This window comes from Leucoraja erinacea, chromosome 23, assembly GCF_028641065.1.
Source record: "Leucoraja erinacea ecotype New England chromosome 23, Leri_hhj_1, whole genome shotgun sequence".
NCBI lineage: Eukaryota > Metazoa > Chordata > Chondrichthyes > Rajiformes > Rajidae > Leucoraja > Leucoraja erinaceus.
In genome coordinates this window covers 7,874,896-7,902,434 of record NC_073399.1, presented here as the reverse complement: position 1 = coordinate 7,902,434, position 27,539 = coordinate 7,874,896, and the positions used below count along the sequence as shown (strand labels likewise).

The window sequence follows — 27,539 nt, the reverse complement described above, 5'->3', positions numbered from 1 at the left end:
TTAAACCTATATCATCCTGGTCCTCGATTCACCTGCTCTGGGCAAGAGACTCTGTACATCTACCTGATCTATTCCACTCATGATTTTATACACCTCTATAAGATCACCCCTCATCCTCCTGCGCTCCAGGGAATAGAGTCCCAGCCTACTCAACCTCTCTCTATAGCTCAGACCCTCTAGTCCTGGCAACATCCTCGTAAATCTTCTCTGCGCCCTTTCCAGCTTGACAACATCTTTCCTATAACATGGTGCCCAGAACTGAACTAAATGAGGTCTCACCAACGGCTTATACAACTGCAACATGACCTCCCAACTTCTATACTCAACCTCCCAACTTCTATACTCAATTTCATTTAATTGTAAGAATTTCATTGTTCTGTTTTGGGACATATGATAATAAAACACTCTTGACTTCAACCTATTTTGCCTTTATATTGTAGTTCAGTCCAAGAATCTGAGACCCCCAGAGGAACACCTGAAGCCGGAGAATGTATCGCAGCTGCAGGCGAACTCCTTCAACTACAATGTGCTTCAGCACCTTGGCCAGTTCCCCCCGCTCCTGTCTAACAGCCAGATCGCAGAGTCCGGCAGCCAGCAGAAAGCAAGTGGAACCAAACCAGTCATGTCGTACGCCAATGCATTGCGAGCTCCGCCAAAGCCTAAACCTCCTCCAGAGCCTGCGAAGAAAAACGGCGACCCTCTATCTTTGTTTCAGGAACTCAGCATAGGTAGTTCATCAGGTAGCAATGGGTATTACTCTTACTTTAAATAAAGCAAAATGGTTCCTTTTTAGATTTTAAAATGAGTCAGAACAGTGAGGAATATAGTTTATTAAAAATATTTCGCAACTTCTCCGACAAAACTTCCTGGATTTTTTTTTTTGTGTTTTGTTTCATTTTGACAGAAGGGTCTCATCCTGTGTATATTTTACATTACTTTACGTACTTTGTAGTTGATCATAGATTCCTAAATTCAAGATTTCTTTAAAAAAAAAACAAAAAAAATCTTTGATATGCATAGGTAAATCTTGTAACAGCTGAGAAAAAAATGGAAAAAAAAGTTTTTAAGCAGAGCATTAATTTTCGAGTCACTTTTTAAGAATACTTCGCTGACATATAGTAGCATACAATGCTGGGATTCTGTACTAGAAGTGGCCAGCTTACCATGAGGAAGAGATCTACAAAATGTTTCATTTCAAGCAAAGTTTCTTAAAAAATGTTAAATGCATTCTGAAATGTTTTGATCAACAAAGATTTTACTCTGTGTAAAGTGTTATTGTAAACAAACTGCTTTTAACTTAAAAATAGGATATATATTTGCATAAACATACACACATGTATATTAAAATTCAGTTTAGACACAAAGCTTTTACTTTTTAAAAAAAATGGCAGAAATCACTGCAGAAGACGTAAGCACACCTTCATCACATGCTCTGCTTTTTATTTTTGTTTTCTGGGTCAAGCTGACAGCTTTACTTCTTGTTTCACTGTTAATTTGATAGATTTTTTTTTTTAAACGAATCATGAAGATTAAATCTAGATATGCTGGTGCTTAGTAGATTATTAACTTTAAAAAAAAAAGTGTGAATTTAGTTTAAAGAAAAAAGAACTTGTTTGGTTTCACTATGCATGTGTAAATGTTTTTAAATCTGGCTTTTTTTTCTTTGAAGGGATGCACAATAGTGTAGAACTTCATAGCTTTTTTTGTAGTTTTAATTTTGGTACATTATTTGATGTTTACATTAAAATGTGATGACATACATGAAATTCTAATATTCTAATTTTTTGTTTTTATGGAAATACAATTACAGAGTGACATCACTTTCTCCATATTTCTGTTTAAAACATTTCCCCTCCTGTCCCCACACGCAGAAAAGGATTAAGTATTGCTCTCAGCATTTATCCAGCTAGCAATGAGCATAAGCTACTTCAATGTTCCTCTGTGCTTTTAACCTTATAAACACATTCATAAGTTTTGGGTAATTACAGTTTTACTGAACTGGTTATCTTCAGAAATGTATCTGTCCTGATTAGTGTTGGGTGGCATTTTTTATTCAGGTGTTTCTCTCCTCCTTTTCTTCCCATCGACCCCTTTCTCCAACTTCTAAAGTTTTGATTTGTTACTCTGGGCATTGCAATAGCTGCTGCAGTCAGGAAATGTGTAACACTTTCCATCTGCTTTTATTTTCTTTTGTTCAGTATTAAAATATTTAAATTGTATTTCATTGTCCGTCTGCCTTTTTCTGTGGAATTGCTGGAGGCACGGAACACGTTTGCTCACAGCTGTCTACATTTCTCAATATTGGGCATCAAATTCCATCCTGCAGGATATACTTCATTGGTTGCATGTTTAATGTTGCGTGTGCTCTTCAATTACACTTAGTTTCCATATAATGAACTTTTCTATAGAAAAAAAAATGGTATATAGGTAGTCATATCTTAGATCATATCACACTAATTGCAATTAAATAGGATATTTAACATGGTAATGTGCCTCAGACTACTTCAGAGATACTGCCAAACACAGTGGAGTGACAGGTGACTTTTAAGATGCATTGTAGAGAAAAAAAATGAGTGCCGTTTGATACCCTAAAAGTCACATTGACCACTTTATATGAAAAAACAATTTGTGTTTCATTTGGCTGCTGTTCAATATTCTTAAGATTCTATAGTGCAAGTTTTCTTTATACCGTCTCTAATTGGGTTGCCTCTTCATTTCCATGCTGAAAACTAACCAAGACTCTCCAGTCATTTTTCAAATCACCAACCCCTGACACTGGAGATGTGTCTTGTGCCTCTTCACTGGATCTAGAACTTAAATGCCTTAGAACTTAGAAACAAGGATCTGAAGATGCTGGTTAAAACACAAAGGGACATAAAGTGCTGGAGTAACTCAGCTGGTCAGGCAGCGTCTCTGGCGAACATGGATAAGGTGATATTTAGGGTCGAGACCCTTCAGACGCTGAACTGTGGAGTCTGAAGCAGGCTGACATGTCAGCTATTCATGTTCTCCAGAGACGCAGCCTGACCTGCGAAGTTACTCCAGCATTTGTGTCATTTTATAAGTTAAAACGAAACGACGAGGAAGGGAGCAACACTCACGATGCCATCTGAACTAGGCAGAGTTCAGTTTGATCAGAATCTTACACCACAACTGGTTTAATGTGCAATTAATCTGACATTGTCAAAGTCTTTAAATGATCCTGGTCAGGCCACAACTGCATTAATGCATCCAATTCTGACCACAACACTTGGGAAACACAAGGAACTGAGAGGTTTTACTCACCTTTGTTTTGAGTTAAAAAAAGAAAGTGCGGAAGGAAACGGGTGAACTGAGACAAAGAGAGATTTCGACGTGGAGTGTGGTGAATTTTTTCAATTCTCCATTTGGAGAGTAATGGTGGCTCAATCAAAGTGTTTCTTGAAAGCAGCTTGACAGATTTCCAGGTGTTATGGTGATAGAGTTGAAAAATGGTGCTGTTAGCTCAGCCGTGATCTTAATGAACAGCAAAGCTGACTGGAAATACTGGATAATTAGGTCTTAAAGTATTTTAAATGCGTTACAATGCTGCTGTGCACCAGATGATTGACAATCTATTCTCTAAAATATTAAAGTAAATTTCTGCTCTTGAAATGGGGTTGTTCAGATGCTGAAAAAAGGCAACGGGTAAAATATGGTAATTTGAACATTTCCAATATTATTGATTACACAACACCATATATCAATTTTGGGTGGCAGTTGGTAGAGCCGCTGCCTCACAGTGCCAGAAACCCTGGTTCAATCCTCACCTGGGGTGCTGTCTGTGTGGAGTTTGCATATTCTCCCTGTGACTGTGGGTGCTCCGGTTTCCCCCCATATCCCAAAGACATGTGTTTGTAGGCTAATTGGCTTTGTAAATTACCCCTTGTGAGTCGGGAGTAGATTCCAAAGTGGGACAACATAGAACAAATGTGAATGGTTGGGTGGACGTGGGCTGAAGGGCATGTTCATATGCTGTATCTTTCAATCAACCTCTTGCAATTTGGTTTTAAGATACTGGGGTAGTCAACTGGTAAAATGTAGACACAAAATGCTGGAGTAACTCAGCGGCTCAGACAGCATCTCTGGGGAAAAGGAACATGTGACGTTTAGGGTCGAGACCCTTCTCCAGCCTGAAGAAAGGTCTCGACCTGAAACGTCACCTATTCTTTTTCTCCAGAGATGCTGCCTGTCATGCTGAGTTACAACATAATTTTATGTCTACCTTCCTACACAACCTCTTGGAATTGGGTTTTTTTGGTACTGGAGTATTCAACATTTGATACTGGAGTATTCAATTGCACTTGCCTTGAATTTTCTTTCCATCAAACAATTCCTTAAAATAAAATTCTAATTTATGGTCGAAAAGGGTTCATGCACTTGAGCTTGCGCTGGAACCGGAGGCGGGAAGAAGCTCGTGGCGGGAACTGCCGCCGGCTTGGTGCGCATGCGCATGTGAGAGCGGGCGATGGGTTGTCCGCTCCGCGCGACGTCGGGCGTCGAGTGAACGAGGGTCGCAGCTCCCGTGAGGAAAACAGTGAGTCCTCTTACGTTCAACAACGCCGGAAAGTGACTTTTCAACATGAATTAATGTCTGATTAAGTAGTACTTAAATGTCTCGGTGGAAGGCAGTGTGGTGTTTGTGGCGCTGAGACCCGAGGCCCGCCAGCTCTCCGCGGCCCCGACCCGACCCTCAGGCGGGGCGGCGAGGCGAGTCCGGGCCAACGCGGCTCCCACGGCATCGCCGTCGGTTGGGCCTGGTTTTATGATGGAGATCGCCACTCTCTCAGCCTCTGCCACTCGTCCTGAATCCGTGGCGCAGGAGAACATGGAAATACGACGTTTCGGGTCGGGACCTTTCTTCAGACTGATTCAGGACTGTATTGTCATGACATGCCCTGACATACAGTAAAATACTTTGCATTTGACTCTAATTCTCTACATGCGCAATCAAGCCATAAACAAATATAGCAGCAGTCTTTATAGTAGTATAAAGAGAACAATACCAGAGAGAAGGATGTAGTTTTTTTTAAGTGCACTGGTCACAATGAGGTAGTTTGGAAGAATAGGAATACACCTTTAGGCTTTGGAAGATTGTTATGGTAGAACCATCCAGAACCCTGATAACAAAGGGGGGGAAACAGTTCCAGAATATTGCGGTGCACGCTTTCAAGCTTCTATATCTTCTGCTAGACCGGAACGGGAATAGAAGGGGTGGCCAATCTTTGATTATGTTGGCTGCTTTTCCCTGGCCGCATCAAATATAGATGGAGAATGATGGGGAGTCTGGTCTATGTGATGGACTGGCCTGCATCTACGGGAAACATGGGTAGACCACGTTTTTGGACTGGACCCTTCTTCGGTCTAGAGTCTGAAGAAAGGTCCCAACCCGAAACGTCAACTGTCCATTCCATCGGAGATGCTGCCTAACCTGCTGCGTTACTCCGGCACTTTGTGTCTTTTATGGGCAGTGCCTGAGTAAAAATGAAACACCTGCCACCTCACGACCCTCCCTACCTCCCAGGGACACTCCGGGATTACAGGGTAAGTACTGATCTCACTCATACACCAACATTTTAGTTGCTTAAAAAAAATGCACACCTATAATTCATTGTGTTTGAATTTGTGTTCATTTATTTACATGTTTAATGCAAGGAATAACAAATAAGGAAACATTTTTTCTCCCAAATTACTATACACAAGTATTGTAGAAGATTAAGTTAAATCATCTGTTAAGACAGAAGGACAATCAAAGAATGGAGAACATAAAGACTACCCTCTGACAGTTACGATATAATACAATCATCACACATTTTAATACATGCATTAAGTTTAAATTTCTGGCAATGGCATGCTGCCGATTAGCTTGCACACCTGCTGCATAACACATAATAATTGTTTTGATAGCGATATAAGCTTTTGAATTATTCAAAATTTGAATCGCCCATCGCGCAGGGGTGGTCACTGCTCAGTTCCAGTGACAGTTGCAGGAGATGGTACCTTTTGACATGGTCACGCATCATACTGACCAGAAAATTCCCAGATTTTATTGGGATCTTTTTGTTTCAATAAGATGAACCTCCACAGCCTTTTGTGATAAGAAAACCCTCTCATTCCTGAGTTAAATATCCTTCCTGTACATTGTCCTGACTTTAGACGTGAAGGGCAGTCGGGCAAAATGCCAGCAAACCACGAGAAAAGTTTGCACGATTATGAGGAAGAGTTCAGCTGAAATTAATGAAATGGATGAACCACCACAATTGTTCATCCCTGTCTGGTGTAAAAATAAAACAGGGAAGTCGGCTCAACCGTGGCTAATGAGGGAAATCAAGGATAGTGTTAAATCCAAGGAAGAGGCATATAAATTGGCCAGAGGAAGCGGCAAACCGGACGACTGGGAGAAATTTAAAATTCAACAGAGGACAAAGGGGTTAATTAAGAAAGGGAAAATAGAGCATGAAAGAAAGCTTGCGGTGAATATAAAAACTGACTGAAAGCTTCTTTAGATTTGTGAAAAGGAAAAGATTAGTGAAGACAAATGTAGATCCCTTGCAGTCAGAAACAGCTGCATTTATTATAATGGGAAACAAGGAACTAGCAGACTAGTTAAGCAAGTACTTTGGTTCTGTCTTCACTCAGGAAGACCCAAACAATCTCCCAGAAATACGAGGGGACCGAGGATCTAGCGTGATGGAGGAACTGAAGGAAATTCACATTAGTCATGAAATGCTGTTGGGAAAACAGGAAATTATAGACCAGTTAGCCTGACATCGGTAGTGGGGAAGATTCTTGATTATGAAAGATGTAATAGCAGCGCATTTGGAAAGCACTGACAGGATCGATCAACGTCAGCATGGATTTATGAAGGGGAAATCATGCTTGACTAATCTGGAATTTTTTGAGGATGTAACAAGTAGAATGGGTGTGGGAGCCAGTGGATGTGGTGTATCTGGACTTTCAAAAAGCCTTTGCCAAGGTCCCACATAAGAGATTAGTGCAAAATTAGAGCACATGGTATTGGGGGTAAGATATTGATATGGATAGAGAACTGGTTGGCGTAGGGGAGGTAAACAGTAGGAATTAATGGGTCCTTTTCAGAATGGCAGTCAGTGACTAGTGGGGTGCCGCAAGGCTCAGTGCTGGGACCCCAGTTATTTATAATATAAATTAACTATTTAGACAAAGGAATTAAATGTAACATCTCCAAGTTTACGGATGGCACAAAGCTGGTTTCAGTGTGAGCGAGGAGGATGCTGTGAGGCTGAAGGGTGACTTGGTTCGGTGGGTGGACAGAAGCATGGCAGATGCAGTATAATGTGGATAAATGTGAGGTTATCCACTTTAGTGGCAAGAACAAGAAGGCTGATTATTTTCTGAATGGTGTCAGATTAGGAAAAGGGGAGGTGCCCACGAGACCTGGGTGGCCTTGTACATCAATCACTGAAAGTAAGCATGCAGGTACAGCAGGCAGTGAAGAAAGCTAATGGCATGTTGGCCTTCGTAGCGAGAGGATTTGCAGTTGCTATTGCAGTTGTACAGGGCCCTGGCGAGACTGCACCTTGAGTATTGTGTACAGTTTTTGGTCTCCTAATTTGAGGAAAGACATTCTTGCTATTGAGGGACTGCAGCATAAGTTCACCAGGGTATTTCATGGGCTGGCGGGACTGACATATGGATGAAAGAATGGATCACTAGGCTTATATTCACTGGAATTTAGGATGAAAGAGGATCTTATAAAAACATAACATTCTTAAGGGATCGGACAGGCTAGATGCAGGAAAAATCTTGGGGGAGTCCAGAACCAGGGATCACAGTTTAAATATAAGGGGTAGGCCATTTAGGACTGAGATGAGGAAAAACTTTTTCAGCCAGAGAGTTGTGAATCTGTGGACTTCTCTGCCACCGAAGGCAATGGTGGCCAATACACTGGATGTATTCAAGAGAGAGTTATATATAACTCTTTGGGCTAATGGAATCAAGGGATATGGGGAGAAAGCAGGAACAGGGTACAGATTCTGGATGATCAGCCATGAACATATTGAATGGTGGTGCTGGCTTGAAGTGCCGAATGGCCTACTCCTACGCCTATTTTCTATGTTTCTATTTTTTCTATGAAATAGCCATGTTTAAATTATTAAACACATTTGTGGCTTAGCAAAATATGGACCTTAGCTAATGGATTTTGATTTGAATGTTTTTGGTCTAGCAATCATTAACTAACTTATGTGAATCAATAAATAATTTCTTCATTATGACTGAACCGAAACAGTTCCTTTTTAATTTCCATTTTGTCTTAAATTTAGTTTTTATCTTTCTAGTGTCTTTGTTCTCTTGCACTCCAGCCAATATGATGTACCCTAGTGTGGTTGGATTGAGAAAAGGAGAAATGTCTTCAAGAGTTTGGTGAATCTGGAATTTTCATACCACTTAGCACTGTAGAGGCCAAATTACTGAATATATTAAGAAGTTGAATAACTTTCTTGATGCAAATAGACGATCAGACATTTTTGAAAGGTCAAACAACTTCAAAGGGCTTAACGGCGTACGTTTGCTGTTATTTTCCATATTTCTTGCACAACTTGAATACTTTTGCGTGAAAAATACAGAACACGAGTAGGAAGAGGAGCAAGCCCACAAATCATTCATCATTCAAACTGGATCTGATGTGATCTGTGCCATTTACTTGTCTAAGCCAGAGGAACACCATTGGTGGTTCAATATGTTTATACAAAGAACCAGACATGCATCAATTCAAAGAACAGTGAAATTCTAAAACATTGTCACCAATTGGGAGAAAAACTATCTACCAAACCCCAATGTAAAAGTAATGCTGCGATATGAAATAATCTATTTACTTGGTGATTATAAAAGGAACAAGCATGATGTTTTATATTTACGTTTCACTCTGGTGCGTTGGATTATTGCAGTTAATTTCACAAATTGGGCAATTAAAAGTATCAACTCAGTACACTGAGCAGAATGAACCTTTATGGTGCGGTTGAGCACTTTATGATTTGCAATTGAATCTTTTTTTAAATAGGTTTAGCAATGCTTCTCGTTGAGAATATATTGTGAAAATGCACAGATGTTCCAAAGTACAATTGTAAAATGGATATTTATGCTAATCGAACAAATCCTGCAGAAAATTGTTTTGGAACCTGGAGGAGTATGAGGGTTAAATTATAAGGAAAATTAGATGTTGTGTATATCTTCACTTGTTGATCTTTAAAGCCATTGGGGTGAGTTGTTGAAGGCTTGGATAGTTGTCTGCAGTTGTGAGAACCTAATCTGCTTAAATAGACAATAGATGCGAGAGGAGACCATGCGGCAATGTGATCATGGCTGATCATCCCCAATCAGTACCCCGTTCCTGCCTTCTCCCCATATCCCCTGACTCCGCTATTTTTAAGAGCCCTATCTAGCTCTCTCTTGAAAGTATCCAGAGAACCGGCCTCCACCGCCCTCCGAGGCAGAAAATTCCAACGTCTCTCTGTGAAATGACCCCTTCTTCCCATTTACAGTTGTGTATCAAACAATCAACATTCAGAGTGAACCACTGAGAACTTAAATGGACAGTCTCCTTTCAAACAGTACAAGCCACCACAAAAGTCATTGTAACTCCCAACCCCGAAAGATGCATCACCAAGGCGTGTGTATATTAGCGTTCACATTTGGAGAAGCTCTTCCAAGTCTTTGATAATGCATTAAATAAACTAAACATTTGCATAAGCTACCTGAAGGTTTAGGCTTTAACTAACCTAGCAAATTAACCTCCCAACAATAAACTGGTTTCATTTTGGATTCAAGCTATCTTAATGTTCATTTATAAAAGGAAAATAGTGTAGATAGCAGAAAACGGAAATAAAAAATATAAATTGAAAAAGCTGAAAATGCTCAGGAAGTCAGATTGGCTTGATGGCTGACCTGATTATTTTCAGTTTCCTGTTCTTGTTTTTTGTTTAATACGTAGGCTGTTAATCAGATGTATATAATGTAAAACACTTTTTTTTAGAAATAAGCTGTAATATCAAGATCCCCTTTAAACTTCATCACCATCTTCACCAGAATATCGGACCCTAATCCCTGCCTGTAAACTCATTGTAACAAAGTGTTGGTATTCCTCTGCTTTTTCAGTGCTCTGGAGGTGCATCCATGCATGTTTCCCATGGGTTTTGGGGCATGCGTGGCAGAGAGATCAGGAGAAGGGTAATCCCACCGAGGAAGAGAATAACAAAGGCGGCACAGGCACAGGCAAAGGACCAGGAATATTCATACTGGATCCAAATAGTCTCCTTGCTGTCTATCATCCGTTTCACTGACTGCCGCATGACCTCCACAGAGATTATAATACAAAGACCTGAAATAAAGTCAGATGGAGAGAGTCATTAGCAATTCAGACACCAAGCACAGCCTTAATTATCACCCCAACATTCACTACAAAATAGTTTGTAGACAAAAAAGGGGTGGGGGGGGGGAGCTTCACCATCCCTCCCTCTGGTACTACATTTATCAGATTACACTATTTGCGCCCTTTTGCCTTTTCCATTTATAATTTCCAACCTTATTTACTGTTTCCACACTTTTCTCTGCCATTGAATAATCAACCCCTCCTTACTTGAATCCACCTATCACTGTCCAACCCTTGCCCCACCCCTTCCTCTTATTTCTGTCTACCAGCTGTCTTCCACTGCTCCATTAGTTTGTAGAAGGGTCCAAAACCCAAAATGTTTACTACCCATTTCTCTCCACAGATGCTGCTTGACCCACTGAGTTCCTCCAGCAGTTTTATTTTTGATCATATTTCCACTTATCAATTCGTTGTGTCTCTTCTTGTCCCCCTTGTTCAATTTATAACAAGTACCAGCTAAATAAAATTATCTGGAGACAAAAGACTGCGGATAATGGAATCTGGACCAAACAAAAGCTACTTGATAGCCCTGTCGCACGGTACGAGTTCATTCCAAGAGCTCTCCTCAGTTTAAAAAAAAATCAAACTCGTGGTAAGCACGGAGAATGAACGTAGCGGGTACGTCGGGGCTCGGGGACGTCTCTTAGTGGCCCGTAACACTAACAGCAGGTACTCGGGAAGATTCGCTAACGGCAGGTAAGCACGGGAAGACTCGTGAAGATTTTTCAACATGTTGAGAAACATGATTTTTCAACATGCTGAAAAATGTCCATGAGAGCCCCGAGTACCAACGAGTGGCCATTACAGTAAACCTCAGAGTTCGAATCAGGGCAAACTAGGGAGACCTCTTGGAATGAACTCGTGCCGTGGGAACTCAAGGAACTCAAGTCAAGTCAAGTCAAGAGATTTTATTGTCATGTCTCCCAGATAGGACAATGAAATTCTTGCTTGTCAGGCTGGATCTGTGGTGGGAGGCTGGTGTCTGACATGCTGAGTTCAAGTTCAAGTTTGCGTTTATTGTCACTTAACCAACTAAGGTACAGTGAAATTGGAGTTACCATACAGCCATAGTAAGTGAAAAGCAACAATACATGCAGCCACATAAAATTAAATTTAACATAAACATCCACCACAGTGGAATCCATATTCCTCATTGTGATGGAAGGAAATAAAGTTCAGTCATCTTCCTCCTTTGTTCACCCATGGTCGGGGCCTTTGAACCATCCGCACTTGCCGCTGCCGAAGGTCCGATGTTCAAGGTCTCACATCGGGATGATTGAAACTCCGACGTCGGGATGGATCGGAACACTCCACAGCATGGAGCTCCCGAATCGGGCCTCTTCTTACCGGAGACCACGGCTACACTGTGTTAAAAGTCCACAGGCCCCGCAGTCGGAGCTCCGCTGGCAACCCTCGGCAAAGGATCGCAGCTCCTGATGTTAAAGTCCTCGCTTGAAGCTCCGGGCCGGTCCCCAGGAAAGGCCGCACCACTTCACGTTGTAGGCCACAGAGGGGAGCGGAGATGCAACACTGAGAAAAATCGCATCTCCATTAAGGTAAGTGGCTGAAAAAAGTTTCTCCGATCCCCTCCCACCCCCACATAAAACATACCAAGAAACATTGAAACATACATTTAAGACAAACTTAAAATAATAAAAACAGAGAAGGGACGGGACAGACTGTTGGCGAGGCAGCCATTACGGGGGCCACTCGGTGGTCAATTTCTGAAGCATTTTGGTTTTTGGTCGTAAAATTATCTGTCCCAGCAACTCAGCCATCGCCACAGGTGAACAAAATAGTTCAAGTTCGTTCAAGTTCACATTTATTGTCACATGCACCAATTAAGGTATAGTGATATTTGAGTTACCATACAGCCATACAAGTAAAAAAAGAGCGCAATACACAATAATTTTAACATAAACAGCGGAATCAACATTCCTCACTGGTGGAAGGCAATAAAGTTCAGTCATCTTACTCCTTTGCTCACCAGTGGTGGTCGGGACCTTGAACCCTCAGCACTTCCTCTGCCGACGGCCCGATGTTAAAGCCCTCTCGTCGGGATGATGGAGATTCCAGCGTCGGGACGGAACGGAAACACTCAGAGGCATGGAGCTCCCGAGTCGGCCTTTTCTTACCGGAGACCGCGGCTTCACGGTGTAAAAGTCCACAAGCCCCGCGGTTGGAGCACTTCCACAGAGGTCCTCGGCAAAGGATCACAGCTCCGCGATGGTAAGTCCGCACCGCGCTTGCGGCGTGAGGCTCCAGGTCAGTCTCCAGGAAAGGCCGCACCAATCCAGTTGTTCGGCCGCGGGGAGGGGACGGAGAATGGACACGAAGAAAGATCACATCTCCGTCAAGTGACTGAAAACGGTTTCCCCCTATTTCCCCCCTCACCCGCCACATAAAAACATACCGAGAACATACCGACCAGCAATCCCCGTACACTAGCACAATCTTACACTCGGGACAATTAACAATTTTTACCAATGCCAATTAACCTACACACATGTCTTTGGAGGGTGGGAGGAAACCGGAGTACCAGGCAAAGCCCACGCGATCACAGAGAGAAAGTACAAACTCCGTACGAACAGCACCTGTGGTCAGGATCGCACCCGGGTCTCTGGTGCTGGAAGGCTGCAACTCTAACACTGCGCCAAGTGCTGCCCTAAATGATATTGGCATCGCCCTTGGTACAGCATGACATTCTCCAGGGAGAGCGTCGACTTGTCCATGCTCATTTAGGAATTTCTTGTAAACTGCTGGCAGTGCAAGGCAATAATGGCCCAGCAGATACGACAAGCCAATTAGGACTAAACTGAACACACCCTGCATACCACACAAAAGACTGAGGAAAAATAAAGTGTTAAGAAGCAGCTTTGAATTGGATAGGTAATGTCAAATCAGGGGCAAAAAGCATGAATTAAAAGATTGGGAGAAAAAAGTAAAGAAAAAAAACTTGGCATTTTCAATTCTAAGAACAATTAATAGTTGAAGGAACAAAGCTCCGCCCTTCTATTCGCGTTTTGAGCTGCGAGGTTGATTAACGCTATCAACAATTACCATTGCATTAATTCTGCTAATCACCAGACTTTATCTATGTTTAATGTGCAACTGCAGCAATTTCATCAAATCAACAGGAGATTAAGGATGATATGTCCTTTTCACAGCTTTAGCAACAGTGGCATAAATTTGTCAACTACCAACAACCATTTGCAATTCATAGAATAATCTATTTCTCACCAAAAGCTGCAGTTTGCTTGTTAATAATTGCGACTGGTATTCACACATGGGGTTTTCAGCAAATGTTGACACATACGTTTTCCTGGTTCCTCTTATTTGGTAGTATTCTTTCTATCTTGTTTCAGAACAGTTGTGAAGTCTGCTGCTTGTTTGAGTATTAATCTTAAAAGCAACTTACAATAAAAATAAATTGGCTCATAAGTGGCGATGTTGCTTGTTAACCACCTGATCACACCGCAGAACGGGACGCACCTGAAAAGATGAAGAACATGCCAGCCGGTTTCAAGAAATAATCCAATTTCTTGCTGAAGGATAGGAGGGTGCAGAATGTGCCTAGTATCATAAACCCCACACTGATGATGGCTATCGCTGCTGCCGAAATGCTGTATTCTGTGGGAAAAAAACAATGAGCAGAAAAGCTGAAGGTTATTTCAACTGAAGATTGTTGGGTGGTTCACATGCTCTGCTAAACTTGATATTGATACTGGGATGCCAAACATGCACAGTGGGAGCAATGGTCTGTATTAAATCTCCTTCAATTGTAATCACCGTACATTTATCTTTGCGCAAATAAAGATTTGCATTTGTCTTTTAAACCCATAAGCATTTTAGGAAATTGTTTCACTTTTGTAATGTGTGGTTCCTGTAAATAGGAATTACAGATGCAAATTTCTGAATGTAAAACGTGTTAGACTTATTTTCAAAGCAAATAAATGATCGACTGCAGTAATGTAATTCACATGAAATACCCGTTGTGACAATTCATACAGACCAGAGCATCTGTGTTTTTGACTCTTGGTTTATGCTCAGGAGCACGACCCTCGGCTAACTGTTCTGAACTATTGCTGAAAGTCATTGAACTACACCCATTGAGCCAACTGTAAAAGTGCTCGAGGTGATAATGTATCATGGAGTCAGTTTGGATTGTGAGGTCATAAGTGATAGGAGTAGAATTGGGCCATTCGGCCCATCAAGTCTACTCCGCCATTCAATCATGGCTGATCTATCTCTCCCTACTAACTCCATCCTTCTGCCTTCTCCCCATAACCTCTGACACCTGCACTAATCAAGAAGCTATCTCTGCCTTAAAAATATACACTGACTGCCTCCACAGCCTTCTGTGACAAAGAATTCCACAGATTCACCACGCTCTGACTAAAGAGATTTCTCGTCATCTCCTTCCTAAAAAGACGTCTTTCAATTCTGAGGCTATGACCTCTAGTCCTAAACTCTCCCACTGGTGGAAACATCCGCTCCACATCCACTCTATCCAAGCCTTTCACTATTTTGTATGTTTCAATGAAGTCCTCCCTCATTCTTCTAAACTCCAGTGAGTATAGGCCCAGTGCCGACAAACGCTCATCATAGGTTAACCTACTCGTTCCTGGGATCATTCTTGTAAACCTCCTCTGGACCCTCTCCAGAGCCAGCACATCCTTCCTCAATTATGATGCCCATAATTGCTCACAATATTTCAAATTACCAGTGCCTTATAGAGCCTCAGCATTACATCCCTGTTTTTTGTATACAAGCCTTGAAATAAATGCTAGCATTGAGTTTGCTTTCTTTACTACCGATTCGACTTGCAGATTAACTTTTGTCGAATCCTGCACTAGCACTCCCAAGTCCCTTTGCACCTCCGATTTCTGGATTCTCTCCCCATTTAGAAAATAGTTTTTGCCTTTATTCCTACTACCAAAATGCTTGACTCCACACTTTGCTACACTATATTCCATTTGCCTCTTCTCTGCCCACTCACTCAATCTGTCCAAGTCCTCTGCAGAGTCCCTGCTTTCTCTACACTAACTGCCCCTCGACCTATTTTCGTATCATCTGCAAATTTGGCCTCAATCCCCTTGTCCAATACTGATCGAATGGGCAAGATAACCCATGAAAGTTATTACAATCGTATTGGTGTCTTCCTGCAGCCCCATCCCTGGAAAGGAATCAGTGTCTTTGGAACAGAAAAGGGAAAAACCTGGTGGGGGTACGGGGCAATGAAGCCTTCTCCATCTAGGAACACAGAATATAGGAATAGGAGAAGGCCAATCAGCCTGTTATTCCTGTTAGCTCATTCATTGAAATCAGAGCTGATATTTGTTATAACACAATAAGCCCAGTATCTTTCATAATAATGTGAAAGAAGGAACTGCAGATGCTGGTTTAAACCAAAGATAGCAAAAAGCTGGAGTAACTTAGTGGGACAGGCAGCATCTCTAGAGAGAAGGAATGGGTGATATTTCAGGTCGAGACCCTTTTTCAGACTGGTTAGGGATAAGGGAAACGAGATATACAGACAATAGGTGCAGGAGTAGGCCATTCGGCCCTTCGAGCCAGCACCGCCATTCAATGTGATCATGGCTGATCATCCCCAATCAGTACCCCGTTCCTGCTTTCTCCCCATATCCCCTGACTCTGCTATTTTTAAGAGCCCTATCTAGCTCTCTCTTGAAAGCATCCAAAGAAACTGCCTCCACCGCCTTCTGAGGCAGAGAAATCCACAGACTCACCACTCTGAGAAAAAGTGTTTCCTCGTCTCTGTTCTAAATGGCATACTCCTTATTCTTAAACTGTGGCCCCAGGTTCTGGACTCCCCCAACATCGGGAACATGTTTCCTGCCTCTAGCGTGTGCAAGCCCTTAACAATCTTATATGTTTCAATGAGATATCCTCTCATCCTTCTAAACTCCAGAGTGTACAAGCCCAGCTGCTCCATTCTCTCAGCATATGACAGTTCCTCCATCCCGGGAATTAACCTTGTAAACCTTCGCTGCACTCCCTCAATTGCAAGAATGTCCTTCCTCAAATTAGGGGATCAAAACTGCACACAATACTCCAGGTATGATGTGGAGAGATATAGAACAATGAATGAAAGATTTGCAAAAACGTTACAATGATAAAGGAAACTGTTAAGCTCTTTGTAGGGTGAAAATGAGAAGCTGGTGTGATTTGGGTGGGGGAGGGATAGAGAAAGGGAATGCCGGGGCTACCTGAAGTGAGAGAAATCAATAATCATACCAACATAAGTTGCCCAAGCGAAATATGAGATGCTGTTTCTCCAATTTGCGTTTAGCCTCACTCTGACAATGGAGGAGACCGAGGACAGAAAGGTCTGTAGGAATGGGAAGGATAATTAAAGTGTCCAGCAACCGGGAGATCAGGTGTTCCACAAAACGATCGCCCAGTCTGCGTTTGGTCCCGCATAAGAATCCATATCTTGAACAACGGGTACAGTAGAAGAGGTTGGAGGAGATGCCAGTGAACCTCTGCCTAACCTGAAAGGATTGTCGTGGTCCCTGGACAGAGTTGAGGGAGGAGGTATAGCGACAGGTGTTAGATCTTCTGTGGTTGCTGGGGAGGGGGTGGTTTGGGTGGGAAGGGATGAGTTAACCAGGGAGTTGCGGAGAGAAAGGTCTCTGCGGAATGTGGAAAGGGGCGGAGATGGAAAAATGTGGCTAGTGGTGCGATCCCGTTGGAGTTGCCGGAAATTTAGTTTATTTTTTATAAATACTTTGATTGTCCCAAATCAATTTTTGATTTAAATCAGTTGTCAATTTCAAAAGAGAGTTCCAGATTTCTACTACTTTCTGCGTGTTTATGTTTCCAGATTTTCCTCCTGAAAAGCCTGGTTAGAATTTTTCAACCAAACTTCCTATTCCTAGGCTCCTCGGGTATGGAATATGGAGGGAAACCGATTCTGTTACTAATTCCCTCTATTACTTGGAAAACTGATGATCTGGCGTTTTCTCTTTAACTCGAGAGGCAGACATTATCTTCTTTCCTGCTTCAATAATTATAAATTAATATTTAAAGATATGTGCCACGTATTATTACAATAATAAAGTGATTTTCCGGAAAAATATGTCAGCAGAATACCAATCTTCAGACAAGAGTTCAGCATCACTTACCCTTCTGAGTGGTAATTTGGAATACCTCTGCCTCGTCTCCTGAAGTGAAATGCTTGAAATATGTGCAGTTGTATTCTAAATGAAGATACAAGAACAGAAATTAGAGAGGAGTGGGCTTTGGGATTTAATTCTGGACCAGTTTATTTGGAAAAAGCATCATCTAACCTGTCCATTTCACTCATTCAGTGAATACAGTTGGGGTTTTTTTCTCTGCCATGGAATCTGCTCAACTCACCCAGAGTTTCTCATCAAAATGGAGGAAGAAGGAACAGCAGATACTGGTTTACAAAAAAAAAGACAGAGTGCTGGAGTAATTGGGTGGGACGGGCGGCATCTCTCGAACATGGATAGGTGATCGGATAATGGGAAGGGGAGAGGAATCTGGAAGAGAGAAGGGGCAGGACAAAGCCTGGCAAAAGATAGGTAGATACAGGAGAGGGGGGATTTTGATATGCAGATGGTTGGACAAGAGATGAAAAGACAAGTGTGAGATTAGTTTTTTTTTCTGATCAAAATGTTTCCCAACTTTTGCAAATATTAAAAAATAAACTAACACGTAAACTTAATACATTTATTCAACTCTACTTAGAATCTGCGTTTTAACTGCCTTTCTTCAGGATTTAGTTGAACCAGGCTGGGGCATTTCCTGAGTCATCTGTGTAGTTCTGGGAGTGTGTAACCTGTTATGATTTTAAGTCAGTCTGTAATAATAATAATAATAATAATAAATACTTTATTGATCCCCTCCGGGAAATTCAGATGTCCAGAAGCCAACAACGAACAAACCCACACATTCAGAACGAAAGCAGACAAAAAAAAACATAAAATACAATGTGGACAATATCTGAAAGAAATAATACTTAAAAAGACCCAATAATTAACTATTAAAAATGCAAAAACGCATCCCCATACAGCCTAGCATTAGGCATAAAATCTAATGGCTGCAGGGGTGAAGGATCTCCTGAACCGCTCCGTTCTACAGCGCAGGGAGAGGAGCCGGTTGTTGTTCCGTGTGCTCTTTTGACCCTCCAGAATTTCATGGAGGGGATGCCCGGAGTTGTCGAGGATGGCCTGCACCTTGCTCCTCGTGCGCCTCTCAAGCACATCCACCACGGAGTCCATTCTCCCCCCCAGCACTGTGCTAGCTTGTTTTACCAGCTTGACCAACTTCTTGCTGTTTTTAGCACTGATGTTGTTGCCCCAGCTTACAACAGCGTAGAAAATGACTTGCAACCACAGTATTGTAAAACAGGTACAGCATATCATTGCGCACATTGAAGGATCTGAGCCTTCTGAGGAAAAAGGGTCTGCCCTGTCCTTTTAATACAGAGGGAAATTGTGAATTGATGAATCGTGGTAAGACCTAATCTACTTTCTGTGATTTGCTTCTTCAGTAAGAGGTGATTAGTTCAACTTGGCAAAATGTTTGACACAAACATTGTGGGGCATTGGGCCTGAATCTGGAATTCTCTGCCACAGAAGACAGTGAAGGTTAATTCACTGGATGTATTCAAGAGAGAGTTAGATATACTGTAGCTTTTGAGGCTAACGGAATCAAGAGAAATGGGGAGAAAGCAGGAACGGTATATTGTTTTACTGTTCTTTTTACAATCCATGTTCTTGGGATATCTAAATCCAAATTTTATTAGTTATTTATGTTATGATATTGGTTGGAAGCTGCATACCAAATCTCCTTGCGCTTATGTGTAATGACAATAAAAATATATTATATTACTGATTCTGGATGATCAGCCATGATCATATTGAATGGCGGTGCTGGCTCGATGGCCCGAATGGCCTACTCCTACACCTATTTTCTATGTTCCTGTGCTGTACTGTTCTATGTTCATTGTGGTACCCTTTTCACTGTAGGTACTGATGTCTGAAAATTTGAAGTGAGGCTGGATGATAAGGGGATGTGAAGTGATTCAATCCTATTTCATCTCACAAAATATGTTCAAATTTAATGACAGGAATTGCAGACTGTTATCTGATGCAATTTCCTGAAAGACTATGAAAATTGATCCAAGTTCCGCTATTATTCATTCACAAGTAGTAAATGACACTGCAAGCTGCATGTCAATACACTGGTTTTCCACCAACATGAGGAAGTTATACCTTTCTCACAGCAGTGCACTTGGATACGCTGGCAGATCTCACAAACCAATTCACATTTGTAGTGGCATTCTCACAGCTGTGATATACACTTGGCGGATTATCGTTGGCTCTTTCATACCCTTGTCTACATCAAGCCAAAAGCAAAACTACACACCACCGCTTGCATGTTATCAATGTTCAGATACTCTGAGTCCCTTTGTTCTTTTCCTTCATTTTCTTTGGCTGAACTACCCTTTGATCCCATTTTGGTGCAGCATTGATTTGTGGACAACTCATAACATCTGTGATGGAACGGCTCCCATTCTCAGCCAAACCAGTGTTTAAATCAAATTAGCCACCAAACTATGCTCATATAGTTGCTTTTGTACTGGATATTTCTGACTTAATTTCACTGTCTCCACCATTTTTACTGGAAAATTATACAGAGGTTGTACATTGCATTTGCTGTGTATATATCAGCAGGTTTGAATGCTCAATATTACATAACATTATTGTGAGGGCAGCTGGTTGGCCCATTACTGAATTTCTGAGGCTGCCATTGCGAGATTTATGTCCGGCCCCAAGAATAGCTGACATAGGTATATGATCACCCTTGCAAGCTTAGAACACATTTTTGTTTCTCTCACCACAAATTCTATCTGATCTGTTGAGTATTGCATAAGTACTGTTGAACTCTCAGTAACATTCTGCCCGTGGTAATCTTTAAACCAGTCACAGGGTAATGTGGTGTCCGAATAAAGACCTTTGAGGATCTTTGTGAATTATTAAATAATATTAGCTGTAGATCTTGCTGGTTTAATTGGGAGCAGTTTTCTGGAGTTCTTCCAGCACTTTTGTCTACCTTCGATTTTCCAGCATCTGCAGTTCCTTCTTGAACAATGAATTTCCAGCATGTTCTTGCTTCTCTGGGATCATGTAAAGTGGAGCACAGCCAGTGGAACTCAAGGAACACATTCAGGACATCTGCATTCATGCAGGAATCTTGAACACATTGGCAGTTGCATTGAGAAATATGGAATTCCAGGCAAAACTTGCAAAATCTGGGTCAGCTACTGCTATGGGTTAGAATGAGATCTTAATTTGCCAAAGGGCCTTTTACAGGGATGACATTGTAGCTTATTAATTAAACCTCAGCCACATAATTAAATTAAATTGATAATAGGTTAATTGAATGGACAAAACCACTACTAGACTGATAGTAACAGAGATTTCCCTCAACAAGCCAAAGGAAGTCGGAAAATGAGGTATGCGGGTGGATTGCCCCCTTGGAACAGTGGAAGAATATTCCAGAACTACCTTGTGAAGGTAGGATAGATGAGAAATTCCTGTCATTTTACTGTGCTCTAACAAGCTTGATGCTGCCCAAACTTCATGGACGAAGAGAAGTTTTATTTTCCAGTGCAACACCTCATTAAGTGCTGCACATGCTGTTTTCCATGCAACTGTATGTGTATTTATATTGTGATCACATTGGGCAGGCTCCCTTGATGTTCTTGCTTGTCAAAGAACGTAACAGTTTCCCAGACAATCTGGAATGCTCAAATGCAGCAACGGCTTGGAGGTTGAACATTGGATTAGAAGATTGCTTTCAGCATTCGTTCTTCAAAGTCACACTTCTACACTGTTGTAGAGGTATGATGGAAAGTGCAAAGAAAGCTTCACTGTTAAAATGTAAATTTGCATTCTAGCAAATATAGACACAAAATGCTGCAGCAACTCAGCGGAACAGGCAGCATCTCTGTAAAGGAATCGGTGAAGTTTAGGGTCGAGACCCTTCTTCAGTCTGATGGGTGGGGGGGGGAGAGATCGATAGATAAGGAAGTGTGAAGATGTGAAAACAGGGCAAAGGGAATGGAGTTCAAGGAAAATGGAGAATAGATCATTGTCAGCTGGGAGAAAGTGACAAAACAAACATAAAATTTAGTCGGTGACAGTAAGATTGGTCAGAGAACTGGGAAAGGGAATGGTGGAGAGAGAGGGAAAACATGGGTCTCTTGAAGTTAGAGAACTCAATGTTCATACCGCTGGGATGTAAGCTGCCCAAGCAAAATATGAGGTTCTGTTCCTCTAATTTGTACTGGGCCTCACTCTGACAATGGAGGAGGCCCAGGACAGAAAGGTCAGTATGGGAGGGAGAGTTAAAGTGTTCAGCAATCGGGAGATCAGGTAGGTTTAGGCGGACTGAGCGGAGGTGTTCAGTGAAACGATCGCCGACCCTGCGCTTGGTCAGCCTGTTTCAATGGAGACAACAAGAGACTCAGAGGATGAAATCTTGAGCAAGAAGTAACTGGTGGACTCAGCATGTCAGGCAGCATCTGTGGAGGGAAATGGACAGGCAACATTTCTCCCAGTTACGTCCCCTCTACTTGAGTCTTGAAGCAGGATCCTGATCCAAACCATCATGTGTCCATTTCCCTCTACAGTTCCTGCCTGACCCACTGAGTCAGCAAAGTGCAGGGAAAAAAATAGCAAGGTCCTCAACAAGGTAGACAGGCAGTTCAAATACATCTCCTTGGAAACTAAAGCAGAACAGTTTTAGGAATTTCACAAATTTGTAGCAGGCATACAATTGCTATTAATTTTAAAATATTGATTGTGACCTTGTTTTATTTGTGGAATAAAGGCCATCACCATAACCAGGGTGACCACTTTCCTACAGATGGTTTTGGTAAGTCGACCGTAAATGTTTGTTATCATATAATGAAATAATGCAGCTGCTGTAAAATATAATATTTTTGAAAGCTTCAGATCTCCTGTTCTAAGCTATATGATCTCTTTGTTTTCAACAGTTGTGTGAAATCAAAAAATAAAATGGGCACCTGATGTATTCATGCTCTGAGCGTTAGAGCAAATAAATGAATTTGTTTAATATTTCAGATCTGCTAAGTATGAAAATTTAAATATTTTAGCAATTTAGCCTATTCTAGCCTTTTTATGAAGCATAAGATCAAATAAATGTAGTTTAGAGATACAGCTTGGAACAGGCCTTTCGGCCCAACCATCCACCCTTTCACACCAGTTCCGTGTTATCTCACTTTCTCATCCACTCCCTGCACGTTAGGAACAATTTACAGAGACATTCTAGCAGTCCATTTGCATGCCAGACCAATCCCTTTATGCTTTAAAGAGTCATGTCAAGAACAAAGTGGACAAGGTAGATTACAATGGTGTGTTTGTGAAAACTATCCATGGAATAGTGATGAGCTTAAGGCAGATAAACCCAAGGCTGTGTGGAGATTACGAAGTTGTATAAATCAACCATACAAGACAAATAATAACTTCGGCAAACTCATTGGACCAAGGACTGACAAGTCTCCTGGACATAATGGTGTGAAACCTAGGGCTTCAAAATAAGTGGTTTAATGATTGTTGATATATTGGTCGGAGCTTTCTAAAAATTACTGCGATCCAAGGAAGATCTCAAAGATTTGGAAAATTGCAATTGTAATACCCCTACTCAAGAAAAAAAGGAGAAAAAATGAGAAGGATAGGTCTGTTATCATAATATTTGTTTCAGGGGAAATGCTGCAATCCATTTGGTGGGAGTATATTTCACAAACCTTAATACTATTAAGGAGAATCAACAAAATATGAAAGGGAAAATAATTTGATGTTCATTAGAAGTCTTTAAGGCTGGTTTAAGGGAACCATTGGATTAATATATTTGATTACAAAAAAGCACACTATGGAAATGGCATTGAAGAATGTAGGAGAATTTACTTCTGGCAAAAGGTCATTGGCCTGAAGGATTGACACCTTTGTGCACTGTGTCTAGGTGTATATCTGAATGACAATAAAGTTTTCATTCATTCATTCTTTTCCCTCTCTACAGGCGCTGTTGGTCCTGCTGAAACGTCTGTACTTGTTAGGCATTTGATAAGATGTCACATTATGGCACAAGGTAAGATCTCGTGACTTTGGGAGCAATACATTAGAATAGAAAGGAATTTGTAAATTAGCAGTCAATGGGCAGGTTAGCAAAGTGCAACGATTGGAATGACAGAGAGTTCATTGCTGCAGACTCAGCAACTTGCGATCTTTATGAACTACTCAAATGAAGGGACTGAATGTGTTGCAGCCAAACTTGGAGGTAACACAAAGATAGGTGGTAAAGGGAATTATAAAATAGACACAGTACACAAAGGAATATAAATGGACATTTTGCCACTACCATGCACATGATTAGTCCATATCTGGAGTACTGTATACAGATTTGGTCTCCATATTTAATGAGGGGTATGCTTGTATTAAAGGCAATTCATTAGATTGATTCATTGAATGAAGGCATTGTATTTTGAAGAAAGGTTGAACAGGCTGAGCCTGAACACAACGTGATGCAAACGGAATGTATGTTTTCATAATGAATAATATCCTTTGGTTTGAAGGTCAGTGCCAATGGCTGACAAACAGCCCAGGAAAAGTAGCTTATATGTATCTGTGCATGAATGCTGGAAAAAATAGCAAAGAGATGGTGCAATATTTTGCATGATTCCTTTAAATTCTTGTCATGTGTTCAGACCATTACATTACATACTCAAAAAGGAAGGAGAGGATATAGAGCAAGAATCATAAGCTGCATTTAATAAATATAAAATACATGTGTAGCTCTCCTTGTTTGTTATAATAATACAGACAAGTTCAAATTGGCATGTGATGGTTAAGTTACAGTTTAAATGCAGTGGTAAACAACACAATGGATGTAGAGGTAGAGAAATAGGTTCTTTTCAATCTCCTACAAAGAGCAAATACAATTATGCAACAATGGGCAAGGAAGCACTTGGTGTATGATAGCATTCAAGAAATTACATCCATTTTTACAAGACATTTCTGAAGCCATTACTGGCGATATAAAATCCAAAATCTTGCAATTGCATTATAGCAACACAGTTGAGTACAATCTTTATAACAGAATGTCATGGCAGCACTATAAAGTGGCGTACCTGGACTTCATAGCTATTTCTTAGTTTCATAGCTATTTATAAAGTTTCATAGGTATTTTGCAACATTTAATTGCATCTTAGAAAATCAACATTTAAATAATGCGCAGTCTAGACAAATGAACCTCTGCCTTATGTGTTGTGAAAACAATACGTACAGATTATCATCCCCTGATTTCAGAGAGCAAAATGTGCTAACCAAGAATGTGGTTGAAATAATTTACACTTTGTGATCTCAGGATGTAACAAGATTCTTTGCACTGCTGCTAATGCTGCAGCACTTTCACGGTTCATTCCTAACACACAGTCTAGACCTAATACCCTATGACCATGCAGCCCACTCCCACTGCCCCTCTGGCAGTGTCTCGTGTCCTCAGAACACATCTGATGTTCACAATGCTCCCAATATAGCTCTGAGAGTACATTATCATTATTCTATCAATACATAGTGCCAGTTTGGATGCAGAAACAATGAACCGCAGAAACAAGGAACTGTGGCGCGGCGGGAACTTTAAATCTCCGACCGCTGGCCTGCGGGCTCCACCAACCTGAGTGGGGGAGGCACAGATTCAGGACTTACCTTGTCTTTTACTCATCTGGACGCCCACAGTGGCGGCTGCGGAGGGTTGAGGTCCCGACCATGGGGGGAAATGGAGGAGGACTGGTCAAATTTTGTGCCTTCCACCACAGTGATGAATGCTGTGGTGGATGTTTGTGTTCAATTTTTATAGTGTTTTTGTGTGTTCTTTTTCATTGTACCGCTGCTGGCAAATTCATTTCACTTGTACTTTATGTGCAAATGACGAATAAAACTGATTGATTGATTGATTGATGCTGATTTGCAACAAAAAAAATAGACTGGAGTAACTAATGGGTCAGGCAGCACTTCTGGAGAATGTGGACAGGTGAGTGTCAGTCTGGATCTTGTGCTCAAATTTTCAGAGTGGGGCTTGAACCCACAGCTTTCTAACTCTGAAAGGATAGTGGTACTTACTGAGTCATGGTTTTCACTTTTGAACTGTGGAATCCACAGGACAGATTAACATGCCCAAACAGGTAAAACTGAGGGACAGATTATGATTACTTTGTTTTATCTACTATGAACAGGGGTTAATTGCGTCGTCCTAACTTTTGAATTCTTTAAGTGATTTTGCAAAGCGTGTACTTTAAATACAGTTAGTAGCAAAGCTCAATGATCGGCTTCTGGGTGTAATAAAATGGTACGGGCTTGGTTTGGCAACCTGGGCGCCCAGGAGCGGAAAATACAACAAAAAGTAGTAAACACTGCCCAGTCCATCGAGGGGATCTATTGCAGTCGCTGCCTCAAAAAGGCTGGCAGCATCATCAAGGACCCACACCATCCTGGCCACACTCTCATCCCCCCGCTACCTTCAGGTAGAAGGTACAGTAGCCTGAAGACTGCAACGTCGAGGTTCAGAAACAGCTTCTTCCCCACAGCCATCAGGCTATTAAACTCAACTCAAACAAAACTCTGAACATTAATAGCCCATTATCTGTTTATTTGCACTTTATCTGTTTTATTTATTCATGTGTGTATATATTTATACAATGGTATATGGACACACTGATCTGTTCCGTATTCATGCCTTCTATAATTCTGTTGTGCAGAAGCAAAGCAAGAATTTCATTGTTCTATCTGGGACACATGACCATAAACTCTCTTGAATTTTGAAATGTATTCCACAGCCAAATGGGAGAACAGTGGTGCTAATCCTGGTACCCTGGCTAATATGTAGCCCTGAATTAAACCATTAAAGTTGATTATCTGATTATCATCACATTGCATACCTATTTGTGGAGCCTCGCTATGTACACATTTTCAGACGTATTTCCCACATTACAATAATAACTGCAATTCAACATGAATTCACTAGTTGAAGACTCTGAAACACCTTTGGATTTTTCTTAAACTTACTAAGTGTCCCTGAGTGTGTATAATATGTCTGAATGGTGCAAATCAGATGGCTAAATCCATTGATGAGCTCGTTGTGTACATTTAATATTTATTACGCAGCAAAGCAACACGATTGATGGGTTCCAAAAGCAGACTCAACATATTGACACGCCTCACGCAAGAATTCTCTGAAGTTGTTGACAACTGGATATTTTAAATGCCTATGCTATAAATATAAATTGCATTAAGTTACGTTCAATCTAACAATAATAAACATAAAAGCAGAAGAATTCTTTACAATATTTTCTGAAACAAGCCTTTATTGGGAATGTTGGATTTTTGGTCAGCATATATTGTACATTCCTATCTATCCTGAAACGGAGTGGTTTGCAGAGCATTTCTCTTGAGAGTCAACCATGGTGCTGTCAGTCTTGAATTATATTGAAGCTTGACTTGTTGGACTGCAAATGTTCTACTCTGAAGGGCCTTGGTAGGGGTTTTAATGAGTTATCTACATTGTTCTTGGTCACCTGAGACCATCTTTTTAATTCTTTTAAATTTAATTGTTTTTAAATTCCCAGTCTTCTGCGATGGGCGTGGGGAGACTTAAACTCATATCTCCAGTTTGTTGCTCTGACCCTCTTGATTACTGGTCAGCAACAGCACTACATTGTTATTTCACCATCTGCCTAATTTAGATTTGTAACTTCACATGCTTATGTGGCTTTGAGATAGTTTTTAAGATTCTTTATCTTTTGTCATTGGAAGAGTCGCACTGCCCAAACACTCTGTGTTTTTCCCTCAGCCAATCTCCAGCAGACTTTCTGGAAGTTTCATGAAATGCTTCGAACATCCATATCCTTCTTGATCTATTTTATTACTACAATATCGTTGAAGCCGATTCTTCAAAATCTGGCTTTGTGATCAGCACTCAATCCCAATTAGATCACCATGATCATGTCAACCCCATTGGTGCTGGGAACTTTAGGGCACAT

General features: G+C 41.2%; 2 protein-coding genes across 4 annotated transcripts in view; one reads left to right on the top strand and one right to left on the bottom strand.

Annotated features, from left to right (window-relative positions):
* The window catches only part of helz (helicase with zinc finger), a 174,593-nt gene extending 172,374 nt beyond the window's left edge, over positions 1 to 2,219 (top strand). For all 3 annotated transcript variants that reach the window (XM_055653763.1, XM_055653760.1, XM_055653762.1), the window contains one exon: positions 441 to 2,219. In XM_055653763.1, the coding sequence (XP_055509738.1) occupies positions 441 to 772 (332 nt within the window). In that variant the 3' untranslated portion in view covers positions 773 to 2,219. The remainder of the gene's footprint in view (positions 1 to 440) is intronic.
* Positions 2,220 to 5,629: 3,410 nt separating this feature from the next.
* LOC129708165 (voltage-dependent calcium channel gamma-1 subunit-like) overlaps positions 5,630 to 27,539 on the bottom strand; it is a 32,407-nt gene continuing 10,497 nt past the window's right edge. Inside the window, exons 2-4 of the mRNA XM_055653759.1 lie at positions 17,575 to 17,649; positions 13,919 to 14,056; positions 5,630 to 10,375 (exon numbers count right to left, since the gene is read on the bottom strand). Of these exons, the coding sequence (XP_055509734.1) occupies positions 10,149 to 10,375; positions 13,919 to 14,056; positions 17,575 to 17,649 (440 nt within the window). The 3' untranslated portion in view covers positions 5,630 to 10,148. The remainder of the gene's footprint in view (positions 10,376 to 13,918; positions 14,057 to 17,574; positions 17,650 to 27,539) is intronic.